The 14,701-nt window shown below is 29.9% G+C and overlaps 1 protein-coding gene across 5 annotated transcripts in view; it reads left to right on the top strand.

Annotated features, from left to right (window-relative positions):
- Positions 1-14,701, top strand: part of LOC134697153 (protein Fe65 homolog) — a 92,553-nt gene extending 77,852 nt beyond the window's left edge. For 4 of the 5 annotated variants that reach the window (XM_063559218.1, XM_063559220.1, XM_063559217.1 and 1 more), the window contains 7 exons: positions 719-805; positions 3,127-3,239; positions 5,084-5,157; positions 6,179-6,287; positions 6,952-7,020; positions 7,708-7,966; positions 10,068-14,701. In XM_063559218.1, coding sequence (XP_063415288.1) covers positions 719-805; positions 3,127-3,239; positions 5,084-5,157; positions 6,179-6,287; positions 6,952-7,020; positions 7,708-7,929 — 674 coding nt within the window. In that variant the 3' untranslated portion in view covers positions 7,930-7,966; positions 10,068-14,701. The remainder of the gene's footprint in view (positions 1-718; positions 806-3,126; positions 3,240-5,083; positions 5,158-6,178; positions 6,288-6,951; positions 7,021-7,707; positions 7,967-10,067) is intronic. The other variant, XM_063559219.1, reaches the window with a different exon arrangement.

The raw sequence follows: 14,701 nt of genomic DNA, 5'->3' as shown, positions 1-14,701 counted from the left end.
AAAGCGAGAAATAAGACATAATTTCACGGTGAACGTGAAATAATTTCTGTAATGAACGTTGCACGAAAAATAAATACTTTTATGTGAACCTTTTGTGACTTAGTCACTGTCTTCTTGTATATATTAACTCTTTGTTTTACTTGATATTCCGGATTTAGTATATACATTTATGATATAATTGGTTTACGGCTTTTAAAAAAGTCTTTCTTGACGATCTCTGCCAAGTGTTTGAATTTTATTTGAAAAATACCGAGCACACAATTAAGACTTTGAAACTCATGATGCACTTAAAATTAAATAAGCAGAAAACGTTGAACAAGGCACCCGTCATACACGACTGAACGTAAAATAAAAAAGTAAAAACACGTTGAACCTGAAATAAAAAACGGCAATCATTATGCAAAAAAAAATAACCCTTTATCACCCTTATTAAGGCATTTCATTAAAGATTTGCAATTAGTATTGAATTAAAATTGAATTTACCAGATAATGACATCTACGGAATTATACAATTTTATATAAAAAAATATCTTGATAAAAGCCACAGTTGGATTTGGAGCAGATGCATGTTAGGGAAATAGGGAGGAAATGTCTTCATAGGATACAAACATATAAAGAGTATTATTCATGTTAGTTTGTATCAGCACTAATTTTTTCCAGTAACTAATTTGGTTACCCATGTTAACTACTGGTATAAAATTTATTTTATTATTTCTAGGTGCATCATTCCCTACACCTATGGAGGAACCAAAGAAAGTCATCAGATGTCATTATATAGGGTGTCAAGCCGTTCTCAAACCTGTGGGTAAGGATTCATACTCACTCGAATAATTCACGAATTAAGCATCCATCCACATTAATTTTGTTGTATATCAGTAGTTTAGTTAATATCCTAAGCAATGTGTCTTGTTGGCATATTCCAGATATCTCCTTGTATGGTCAACCTGGTATGGTCAATAGGAATTTAATTAAATAAAAAAATTTGAAAGATATTTTTTTACAAAGAGAAAACATACAAAAATTATTCCCATTACATCAATCATGTTTTATAAGAATAACTTAAATTAAACAGGTCTTGAGCAAAGTATGCACTCAATTTTCTCAAGAGGTGCATTTCTAGTGAAGTTTAACAGTTATAAGTATCATGATATTGTATAACCAATTTAATCAATTCAATTATTGTTCTAAGTATTTTTTACATCTTTAGTTAATATTCCCCTTTTAGTTTTCAATAATTCATTCATAATAATCTTCAACAAATACCATATTCTACTTCAGGGGCGGATTTAGGCGGGGGCGTGGCAGGCGTGCGCCCCCCCTAAAATTTGCAAAGTATGGGTTGTCTTGAATGTGTTTCAGTATCAGAAGAGACCATTCCTTCTTAACATTCAAAGTATATAAAACAGTCAGTTTAACAAGGGACTTTCTATACTAAGTAACTTGGTAACATAATCAACATGTCACGTTTACTAATCAACTGACCTACGATTTATTAAAGTTTTATAAATATTATATACTTCAAAGGAAGGTGTCTGACTGAAACATAAAAAAAATGTTTTAGCAGTCAAAGTACAAAAAAGTGTTACATAGTATTTGACGTTTTTATAATCAATTTCTTTGATAATCGAAGTGCCGAATTATGCATGTATACTGTATTACATGCATGGCCGGGATCCCCACAAAATAAAAATAACTTCGTAAATGCATCTCATTCTGATTTTAGTGGTTTGTGGCGAACACAGTAAATATAAAGTCTGGCACGACCTCCGAAAATATAAAAAGTAAAAACATATTATCATGATTATGAAAGGACAATTAATTGAAAATCACGGCGAATAGTGGAAATTTTCGTTTCTAATATCTAGTATTGGTTATGTGAGCTGATGTTATCTGTCTTGTCTCACTTTCCTTTCGTCGAACTTTCTGTCTATTTGTCAACTCTTTACATTTCCATCGTCCTAACCAAGTTTGTCTCGAGGATGGTGTTATGGAGTGTTAAAGTAATTCTTGTGAACCGGTTTCATTTCACATAATTGAAACCATGTTGAATGGCTAAGACACATTGGCGATCTGCAAACAAGGCATTCTTATTTTTGTGATGTTTCTGTTTTTCTGTTTATCACAACTACCAGCACCAATGTCTTTCAAGGATTGGTTGACAGATATTTATTATCTGATATTGATATATAGATTATTTTAGAAGTGCTGGTGTCTTGGTTTGCATAGAAACACAGAATCAAAATAAAATGTTCGCACAATCTTAGGCTTCTGTTTTGGGCTGCAGCTTTATAAACTCTATCATAGATATGCAGAATGCCCGGAATCTCTTACATGAAGTGCAAAAGTAATTGGTGTTAGGAGATTGTTGAAGATTTTTCAAGTATGTAGGAGACCTTGCCATCATAACAGAGAGGTTTTTCGCGAAACAGGAACATATTGTTTTACATCTGTCCGTCCATGATACTAGTGATTGTAGATTGTTGTCAGGTCGGACTTAGGTGATTTCTACCTGAAACTTGCTGACTGTACCTCACAATAATTCGAAATACCTACATTGCACCCCTTTAGAAGAATATTTCTCAAAAAAATAACCTCAAAAATAAATAAACATTGCGCCCCCCCCTAATCTAAAATCCTGGATCCGCCCCTGTACTTGTACTATCATCAAAGATGTCAACAACTAATAAATATTCCTGTCTGATTGTGGTGCCTTCAAAATGATTGACAAAGTATTGAAACTCTTTGTATTGGATGTCAAATTAAACATGCAGTTTGAAAATTAAACTTTTTTTTGTTTGTGAAAAATATGTTCATTCTCATGGACTGTCAAAATACCTTTGATGTATCAGAGTTTTCAATTGATGACTGTTACTTGCTTAATGTCCAGTGGAAACCATTTCATGCATATTTAGAACAATTCTTAGTTTTTTCTGCACAGCTGAAAAATAACACTTTTAGTAATGTTCCTAACCTTGATATCTTAGGATTAACTTACAAGTTTATACCATTCCCAAATTGTTCATACAAGTATGCAGGCTCTATTTAATTTCAAATTGATATAAATATGAACAGAGCACACTATATATATGTGTTATATTGACAAGACATCTTTTATTTTTGTTTTAGGTACAGAAATCCTGAATGGAGCCATTATGGCATTGTATAACAAGATTCCCCCAGAGAAATGGAAGTTTGTTAATGTTGGGATAGCACCATCTACAATCACCATTACAGAACATGTATGTACAATGTATTGTCTTTTATGATTCCGATGTAGTAACTGCCATAAGTATGAATTGGAAATTTTGTTCAATGTATCAGATAATAAGATATGTCTGAATAATTATCATAAAATTGAGAATGGAAATGGGGAATGTGCCAAAGAGACAACAACCTGACCATAGAAAAAACAACAACAGAAGGTCACCAACAGGTCTTCAATGCAACAAGAAATTCCCACACCCGGAGGCGTCCTTCAGCTGGCTCCTAAACAAATATATACTAGTTCAGTGATAATGAAAGCCATACTAAACTCCAAATTGTACACAAGAAACTATAAGTTAAAATAATACAAGACAAACAAAGGCCAGAGGACAGGCGCAAAAATGCGGCAGGGTTAAACATGTTTGTGAGATCTCAACCCTCCCCCTATACCTCTAGCCAATGGAGAAAAGTAAACACATAACAATATGCACATTAAAATTCAGTTCAAGATAAGTCTGAGTCTGATGTCAGAAGATTTAACCAAAGAAAATAAACAAAATGACAATGATACATAAATAACATCAGACTACTAGCAGTTAAGTGACATGCCAGCTCCAGACTTCAATTAAATTATGTCTTCTTCATACGAATATCAGGTACAATCCTCATATTTGATTAGAATTTAATTTTAAATTCTTGGCAAAGTAGAATAGCAGTTTTTTTGCAAATTTCATTATTATACCCCTGCTTTAAAAAAAGGGATATACTGTTTTACTTCTGTCTGTTTGTCCGTCCATCCATACATCCATTTGTTCGTCTGTCTGTCCAGTCCAAGAATATTTTTCTAGGAACTACATAACAATGATTTTTGTAGTTTAGTTTCAGGGTTTATACAAGTCAGCTATACCTGTGTGATGCATTTTAAGATTCATCACTCAACAACTTCCTGTTTACCATCAATTCTTATATGGCGTTCTTCTTTCGCTTTATGAATAAACCCATGCTCTAAATCCAATAATTTTGTTTGCACATGCATATAGTGACTATTGCATTTAATATATTTCATTAACTTAAAACATTTTTAAACTCTTGAATGATGCGCATGTGGTTACCAATTCATTTATTATGACTGTAATGTGTTGCATTCTGAAACTGACCTAGATAAGACAACCTTTCATGCTGGCTGTTCAAAAACTCGTCCCTATGGAAAAATCACAGTGCCAGCAGTTTGCTTCTTTACAAGCAAAGAAGGGAGGTTCATGGAAGGGCCTACACAATCTTTTTACCCTTATACACATCAGACATGGAAGTTACCTTAAATGTCCTAATCAGAATCAAAATAATTGATGCAAGCTATACTTTATTTTAGTTTTTAACATGGGTAGGCATTACATTCGTGTTATTTTAGCCCTAACTATCGCTCGAGCAAAAATGCTCATGAATATAATGCCTACCCATGTTAAAACCAAAATAAAGTATAGCTTGCATCAATTATTTCTTCAGTATTTGGGCTGGGTATCATCAACGGACAGAAACTTACAGTTTCATTTGTTTTATCTGGATTTTTTGTCCTTTAATTAAAAAATGCATTTGAAAGTGAATGAAAAACACAAGAATAAAAACTTAGCAGCAATCTATATCCAAAGGAACCAACAATATGTCTGATTTGTTCATAATAAACTGAAAGAATTGTTTGCTATTTACACAAATATCCAATAACAGGAAGAATGGGTGCTAAACTGATTCTACATTTGTTTCAGACATATTATAATCATGAATTGCATCATATTCAAGATAATAAACATAAGTGTTAAAAAGAACTGTCGATATTTTAAAAATTTAGGCATGAAGGGAGATTACGTTTCTTTTGTTTTTACAGAAAACAGAAGTTAAACTGGATGAATGTCGTGTCAGATTTCTATCATTTATGGGAATAGCAGCTGATAATGTCAGGTAAGTTCAAGGTCGATTGTTATCAATGAAAAATGTATAATGAATCATTATTAATATGCTCATAAACATTTCTTTTCTATAAATTTTCTATATATAGATCCATCTGAAAGAAATCAAGACAAAAATTTGACACTAAATGTTGTGTTTCAGTAAATAAAAAAACAAAACAAGAGAAGTATACCAAAATATTTTTGTAACAAAATCTGTAGAGTGGGGTGCTCATTTTCGCCACATCTTTCCATGTTTTCTACAGTTTATGTTCAGGTCTAAATGTTTTTGAAGTATACTGATATTTCTATATGAATATAACTTCAAATGCAAAATATTCTCAAGCTTGAAAACAGGTTTGTTTGAAAAAAAACATCTGAAAAGTTAGATTAAAGGGTGTTTGAAATTTCAGAATGTTTTGTCAATGGGGGACACATATTCGCCGTTTTTACATATCTATTTAAAACCAAATAACCGCAGCTTTTAACAATTTTTATCAAACCAATTGTATTATAGATGAATAGCAGACATTTCAAAGGTGTGAAGAATTCAAAGTTAGGGCATTCAGCCAAATATTTACTTAGAAATACTTCTTGAAAATCATGTTTTTTATTTAGGAAATTGTCCGCAAATCGTTGTCCGTTTTTCGGTCATTTTCGGTAGGAGCTGCAATTTTGTCTCAGTCTAAAAAATTATTATATTTGCTATAAAAATATAATTTAGGGGTGCATTTCTTCCATTTCAGCCATCCTTTGAAGTTTTACACCTCAAAATCCTAAAACGGCGAAATTGTGTCCCCGGCGAAAATGAGCACCCCACTCTATAAGTAAATTAGTGTAGATGAATATTTTGTGATGGAGGATGGCACAGAAGAGTTTATAAAAAAGAACAGATTGTTTATTAAAGACAAGCAAATAAATAAATAAATTGTAAACGGTCATTATTTTGCCATTTAAGTTATAGTTACACTAGTTCTTTACCTATTTTTTTTCCTGCTCATTTATAACTTTCTGACTTTACTTTCCATTTTAAGGTTATGTGGTTTTATAATACATGGACCTGAGGATCAGTTTAATTGTCATGTATTCCATTGTGAACCATCAGCAGGGGCACTGTGTAAAACAATAGAGGCTGCTTGTAAGGTTAGTTCACATTGAAATTTCACAAGAAAAATATTAAAAATTGCATTCAGGTACTGTTAAATGTTAATCATATTATGTAACCCAAATAATCGGTCTCTCCTACTTGCAAGGGCCTGAATTCCTAACACTTTAAAAACTCTTCACCAATCCTGGATTTTGATTGGTGCCCTGTAGAAGAGGTGACCAATCAACAATCAGCTCAATTTTATCGAGAAAGGTAAATCCCGAGCTAGTTCTGAGTGGTTGATTGAAGATTTTTCATTGTCAATGCATTCAGGCGTTAATGTAGTAATGGTAGATCAGCAGAATATAACGACTGAATTATTGGGGTTACATATTATGTGGCATTTCTGAGAAGTACAATGAAAATCTGTCTATCATGTCTATAGTCCTTCAAATTATTTTTATCATGTAAATTTTCATTCACTGTAATTGTGCAACTGTTTGTATATAGAATTAACAGCACATGTCATTTAATCAAAAATGGGATTACATGTAATATTGCATTAGAATACATATTTACTAAAGCACTTTGAAGAACTTAACTAAAAAAAAATTGTTAATGAGATCAAAAGAGGGTAAGAGGAACCATATTTTAAAAATGTGATGAGATCAACATATAATTATTACATCAATAATTTTGATTTATATCTATTTTTTACAGCTTAGATATCAGAAGTTATTAGATGCCAATCCAACCACCCCAACTAACAGTAATAAATCAGATAACAAGGTAAAGTGCTGGTCAAACTCTAAATATATCTCAGGTTTGATTTTCATTGAGTAAATGTATGGAAATCTTGTCTGTTTTGTGTGCCTGTCTTCCCTTTTTAATGCTTTAATTTTATTGCTAATTTTTCTGCTGAAGAAAATTGTTCTTTCCTCTCCTACCTATAGATACTGAAAGTTTTTTTCAGTTTTAAAGAATAATTAATTTTATTTAGATAAAAATAGAAATAAAATATGTGAAAAGAACAATAGAATACATTTCATAACATTTTACTACAAAAAAAAGCTAAATAATCATATAAAAACTAAATACATTGAGCTAATATTTGGAAGCTATTGAGAAGGACAAAACATTAATGTCCTTTTATTAAATCTAGATGGTTTGATCATGATTTACTCTGATGTTTAATGTTGTAACTGTCATGTATGCATTTCTTCCACACAGTGAAACCAAATTTATCAAGTCTGTTTTCAATGGCTTATAATTGAAAATTATGTTGTTTTTTATTTGTTTACTTGCACATCCTTCAAATAAGACATGCATGAATGAAATTAAAGACTAAGACCAAGTTATCTTTGCACACATGACTTCTGTAATTATTATTGTTTTGTGTCATTTATTTATTACTATGTTGACTTTATTTTGTTTGTTGTTGTTAATTTATGTTTAAATGTTGTATTCAATTTTTAGCTCCAAAACCTAGGCGCATCAATTTCAGCTGGTTTGAAATCTGGTGCCGAATCTGTTCAGACTAATATTATACCGGGTATAAAAAATGGGGCCCAAACAATGCAAACTGGACTTAAATCAGGGGCTCTTACAGTGCAAACAGGTGTTATACATGGATTTTATGGTGTTCAAAATGTTTTCTCCAAGATCAAAACCAAAGTGAGAAAGGCAGAGAGCAGCTAGTCATAGAAGAATAGTTAGGATCTTACTACAGCATTAAGTATGTGTAACTTGGAAGATATATGTTATCTATTTCCGTAATAATTGTGATTTAAGCTCAAAGAAAAATAATCACTATAACTGTGAATTCATTTATTTTCATGAAGATCAATTCTCCTTTTCGCAATCTAAAGGATTATGGATAATCTCATTGTTTGTATAGTCGCCATCAGCTGAAATTCGTAGGGGTCATCTGTAAAAAAATTCTAAACTATAAAACCATGTTCACTCGTGATATAGTTTTACACATTCCATTCATAAATCGCATAGAGAAAAAACACTACTGACCTACCTTTTAAGTGATTGCACTGTGATAATCCTGACCTTCACATTTTCCAAGACGATTTTGAATGGTGGAATCGGGCATTGTTTTTACCGGAAGTGTTTCCGTGGAGTTCAATTTCATAAAATTTGCATAAAGCGCGGGAAACTTTATCACATCAATGAAAAGAACATTACAGGAAACTTCGAAAGTGAAGTGTTTCATATGTAAACAAATGATCCTCATAGACAAGAAGATGGCCGAGTTATAATGGAAAACATTCTGGAAAATGTGAAGGTCAGGATTATTACAGTGTGATCACTTTTAAGATAGTTCAGTTGTGGTTTTTCTTTTGACGATTTATGAATGGAATGTGAAAAACTATATCTCAAGTGAAGGCGATTGATAGTTAAGATTATTTTTAACAATAACTTGTAGAATTTTAGCTGACGGCGACTTTACACTAAAATGAAAATAAGGTGGCGTCATTGGTTGAATTATTGTTGTTTAGAAAGTTTTAAACCAATCACAATGTTTTGTTGTATGCTTATGAAAATATTGCCCAGAATGCATTAGTTTCTTAAATGTAGAATTTTCATAGATGGAGGACAACCTTTGTTTTTCATTGACATTTGAATGTGTGGTTTTGCTAAAGTATACAAACAAATCATTAGTAGAAGCTATCGTTGAAAATTTAAATCATGATTTTCCTATTCCAACAAAATCTACAAAGACTGGTAGAGTGGGGTGCCCATAATCGCCGGGGACACAATTTCGCCATTTTATGATTTTGGGGTATAAAAACTTCAAGGGATGGCTGAAATGAAAGATATATACCAGTAAATGATATTATATAACAAATATGATTATTTTTTAAAACTGAGACAAAATTGCGGCACCTACTGAAAAGGACCAAAAAATGGACAACGATTTTCGGCCAATTTCATGAAGAAAATACAAGAATTCAAAGAAGTATTTCTTTGTCTGAATACCCTAAATTTCAGTTCTTTTAACACCTTTGAAATGTCTGCTATTCATCTATAACGAAATTGATTTGATCAATGTTGTTTAAAGCTGCGTTTTTTTGGTTTTAAATAGATATGTAAAAACGGCGAATATGTGTCCCCAATTGACAAAAAATCAGGAAATTTCAAACACCCTTTAATCTAACTTTTCAGATGGTTATATTCAAACAAACACATTTTCAAGCTTAAGAATATTTTGCGTTTGAAGTTATCTTCATATAGAAATATCAGTATACTTCTAAAACATTTAGACCTGAACATAAACTGTAGAAAACATGAAAAGATGTGGCGAAAATGAGCACCCCACTCTATCCCACAAATAATCCACAGAAACACATATTTGAAAAAGATTTCATCTAAAGCCAATTGATATTTTGACAGGAGCAAGATAACTTCATCATAGGAAAGGATTTTATATTGGTATCCAGAAGTGTTCACCATATCAATCAGTCATACTTTTTTCACAAATTATATTGTGTGTGTTTCACTGTTTCTGTTGTTATATGTTTTTCGTTTTTTGATTGTGCACTTACAATCAGTGTAAAATGTTCACATTGTATATTATATTTTTAAAGTTTTATTATGATTTTGGGATATCTTATGTTCTGTTGTTATGGTCACTTGAATTATATATAATCTTTAGACAAATGAATTATTATATTAAAATTCATTATACACAAAATTGAATTAGTACACTTTGCACTAATATAAATAGCTATGACATTACACTTTTGGTTGATTAACCTGAGTGTAAGAAGTTCATGCTGAATTTAATTAAATGCATAATATTGTTGACATGAATTTTTCTTTTTCAGTCTTTTGGTGCTTGTTTTCGACATGGAGTTAAGAGCATGATAGAATCAATGAAATCTCCTGTCTAATAACACCAAATAAGGGGACATTCCAAATTGGGCAGACGACAGTCAAGCATAGAGCAGACGACAGATGAAGTCTGAATTTCCATCTTCCCAAAGATTTGTTGCATTATATAAACTGTATCATCACTTCACAGTGTAACATTGATTTCCATATATCTTGTTAATGTAATATTTATTATAGAAGTGACCATAGAAAACACAATGTCATCCAAATTATTTTAATTGTCAGAATAACAAGACAATGTAGGTGTTAATTTTAATAAAACTTTGTTTTAAATTTCTCACAGATTAAATAATGAAATTTATAAAATTGAGAATGGAAATGGGGAATGTGTCAAAGAGACAACAACCCGACCAAATAAAAAAAACAACAGCACTAGAATAGAATAGAATACTTTTTTAAAACATCTGACACTCAAATCGTTATAACATTCAAAATTTGCCGTCATTCTGATTACAACTGTAGCGTATATCACATTAATATACTTATTATGTATAACTAGTCATAAACCTTATCAGGTTATATATTGTGAATTAAAACTTAAGTCTTCATCTATTTAAACAATACATAAAAAGTTAGACAGTCCAAATATAATTATAATTTGATTTAAAAGAATGTCAGTAGTCATATATATGCCTCCCTATAAGTATTTTTAATCTACACAACATTACACAATTGATACTACCTCCAAAAAAAAAGTTATTTAACATAATCAAAATTGGTGGTTTATATCTTTCTGTTTCTATAAGATGTGCTGAAAATCTTTCAGTTTTTATATTGGAAAATAATTTGGATGACTGCAGAACTCCATAGGCATTATAGAAACTGTCGTAAAGTAGCTTTCGTAGGGCATTTGTTATAAGAAGTTTTAAGGTTGTAAGTTGTTTGTGATATATAATATAATGTGCAATACAAAAGTTTTATAAAGACTTGTTTTTTAAAAAGGTTGCTAATTTAACCATTATTATTTTTATCTCAGAGAATTTTTCACTGCCAATATTAGGAATAGGAAAGGAATGTGTAGCGCTTTGTCTCTATGGTGCTAAAATCATGCAGTTTTTAAATTTAGAAAATATTCATAGACGATTTAGGATTTAAAGACTTCATAGTATTTTCACCATTTGCACTGTGCTCCCCTATTGTTATATTTTGATTTTTGCAGCTGCGGAAAGAATTTTATGATATGTGAATTTGGCTAAATGATTTTTGAAAAAATTTGGAATGTCTTTTTCATTATTCTTCATAATCAACCAGTCATACAAATTAAACAAGTTCATTTATGGGTAATATAAATGTCGGACGTTGTAAATTTTATAAATCATTTTGTTTGTCAATCATGAAAAACTCTGTTGTAAAAGCAAAGGCAATGTTTATTTTGTTTTGAATTTTGTTTTGTCTTTCAAATTGTATACATTCCTTTTATTTGCATTACAAACCAAAGACACGTTGTGTTATTCTATTTATTAAAATGTATCAACTTGTTTATAATGTCGTCTGCTGCAATATTCATATAGCAGATCTGTATAGATATAAAACCTCATTTAACCTATAAAACATGCTAGATTCTATACTTCTAGATCCTGAACTTACTTGAAACTTCTTACCTATAAATTAGACTAAATAGCAACACTAGATGAAACCAAAAATAGTTCAAAATTGAGTGCCATTTTTTTGTTATGCAAAATGATTTCTGCTGTACAAACTTGTTAATCTATTGTTAATTTGTTTATTTAATTTTTACACTTTTCTTCTTTTGATTGGTAAAATTCTTCTGAAAGTCAGACATGTTATTGTTCATTAGTCAAATTGAGTTTTATAAACGATTCTAATTTTTTTTATACTATTTTTTTTTGTTTTATATTTGTTTTAAACATATGTGACTTTGTCAAGATGTCGTCATAATAAGAATTTACCTTTTTTTTGTTTGCAATTAATTAACAATTTGATGAGCTTAAATTATTTATAAAAAAAAAAAAATCAATGTTAAGGATCATCTTAATTACAAAATAAGTCATCATTAAATGTCTTGCAAGTATTTTTCCAATTGTATGCTTTCCATCTGAAACTTAAAATTGAAATTGATATTTACTGAAATGACTTTTAAATAGAATATTTTTTATGGTTGATATTTAATAAAACAGTTTTAATTTATTGAAAAGTGTAGTTTTATTTTGAATTAAAGTTTACAGAATTAAATCCAGTAAATCTTATTTGATTTTTTCCCCATGAATTTAAATAAGAATTGTTGACAGTTCTATAAAAGTGATAAGTTTTCAGTAGAACTTTTTTTATATAAATGTAATTGTTTATTATGATGCATATTAAAAATTTAGAGTTTGTAAACAGTGTATTATTTATATATGAAATGTGTAGTTTATAGATAATTATATATTAGATCTTTTTGTTAATTGCGGTTGTATTGTTTACCATTATAATTTGGTCAGTAACTTTATACAGTTTTAGATTTTTTTAAAGTTTTGTGTTCATTTGATTAATAACTGGTGCTTTTGGTTGAACTTAATGATTTTTTTTAACAGTACTTTTTATGCATTTGATGAAAATTTTCATCCATTTTTAATTTTTTAAGATGATTTATTGTACAAGTCTTTGGAAAATAGTTATATTTATAGACAGAAGTTACAAATAAACATCTACAAATTTATCCCCTGACATTTTAGTCAATTTGTTGATCAAATTTTTATTTTGTCACAAAATTTACATGTGAATTTAGGTATATTTCATGATAAAAGAAACTTGGTAATCATTGTTGAAATAAGTCTCAAATTGTTATAACTAACTCGGAGCAATTTTGGTGTTTGACATCTGATAAAGACACCTGCTTATCATTGAAGAACATGTGTTGACTCATGATCTCTTGAGTTGTTGGGTTGCTGTCTCACTGATAACTCTTCATCCAAGTCACAATTTGTATCAGTTTGACTGTCCCTTTGGTATCTTTCGTCCCTCTTTTGTAAAATATACCATATAAATGTTTTAATCAGATCTCATTCTAAACATATTCTTCAGATTTTGCTATCAGTTATCAAATCAGCATTTATCTGATGAGATTTCTGTACAATACAAAACATTGTTTTAAAAGATGTTTAGATCTGCCAATATGGGCATCAATTTTAAACAATTTTGATTTACTATTATCATTAACAGTTTTAACATCCTTATTTCCGGTGTGTTTTTATTTTACTAATCCAGTTTTATGATTGTTTGTATAATATGATATGTTAAAGCTTGTTGAGTAGTTGTAGATCTGTGATTTGATTTTGGTTGTGATTCTGTTTTATTGATTATTTTTGAGATATGTATAAATGTGAGCTTTAAGTTTTGAAACAATGTTAACAATCTTACAGAACTTGTCTAAATAAGTTAGCATATAAATTAACAAAAAGACCATTTTCAAGATAAGGAAGAACAAATTTTGAGAGTTAGATATGTGTTACCATACAACTCAGTTTATTTCCACTTGAACTATTTCTATGCATTAAAATTTTTGGTTATATTCTAAGATATTTTCCTGAAAATCATAACTTTTATATGTCATTTTCAATTTTCTGAAATTTTCAAGATTTTTTTATGTTTTTATACAGATTAAGGTTAACAACATAAACTTTTTATACAGTGTGCATAAGTTGTTGTTTAATAGATGTCAGTAGCTTTCCAAAAGATTTGATATATTGAATTTCACAGAAGTTATTTCTTGATTTTCCTTACACGAATCAGTTTGATACTGATAATACATTTAAGGTGGTACTTAACACTACAGGGAGATAACTCTGTAAATTAGCTAAACGTTTTAATCACATTGTATTGTGAAGGAAATAAAAAGCTTCCCAATGATTAAAATCAGTGTTTGTCAACTGCTATATAACCAATGAAATTTTTCTGATGAAATGGTTGGTACAAATGTTTTGAAATTTTAATTTTTGGGAAAAAGGGTTAAAGTAAATATTTTGTAAAATATTTATGAAAATTAAATGAGCCAAATTAATTTTAGTCAAGGTGTTGGGTTACTTGGGAACCACCTTAAACCGTACACAAGTAACAATTTTCTTGTCAGAGAATTGTTCTTTTTCCATATAATCCAGAGTTTTTAGTTTGATTCTGCAGTGTTGAACCAAACTGCTCATTAAAAACTCTTGGCAATTTTAAAGTCAAGTATCAGCCAATATTCTTCCACCTTAGAGAAATATGTTTTTCAATATCTAAAACAATTGTCTCATTATTATATCCAAGTCTTATGGCTATCATTATGTTGAAATGCAATGATTGAAGCCAAGTTTACAAAAAATAATATTTATTGTAGTCCAACTTCTATATCTTTATATTATCAAATTCATCTCTTTATAACAAGAAGTTTAAAACCATGCTTTTTATATGCACTGTATAATAAATACTCAGCCATTTGTGATAATGGTACACAGCTACTTATGTTTGTTGTTGTATTATTTCATCATTGCTATTTATAGATCATGTTTATTCCATATCAGTTTTGTTCCTTTTGCTATGGATGTACATTACAGTTTTTTGCAAGGGAAATAAACTTACACAAACTTAA

Source organism: Mytilus trossulus, chromosome 14 (assembly GCF_036588685.1).
Source record: "Mytilus trossulus isolate FHL-02 chromosome 14, PNRI_Mtr1.1.1.hap1, whole genome shotgun sequence".
Classification (NCBI taxonomy): domain Eukaryota; kingdom Metazoa; phylum Mollusca; class Bivalvia; order Mytilida; family Mytilidae; genus Mytilus; species Mytilus trossulus.
Note: the sequence above shows the minus strand (reverse complement) of the source record. Positions and strands in the feature narration are given on the sequence as shown.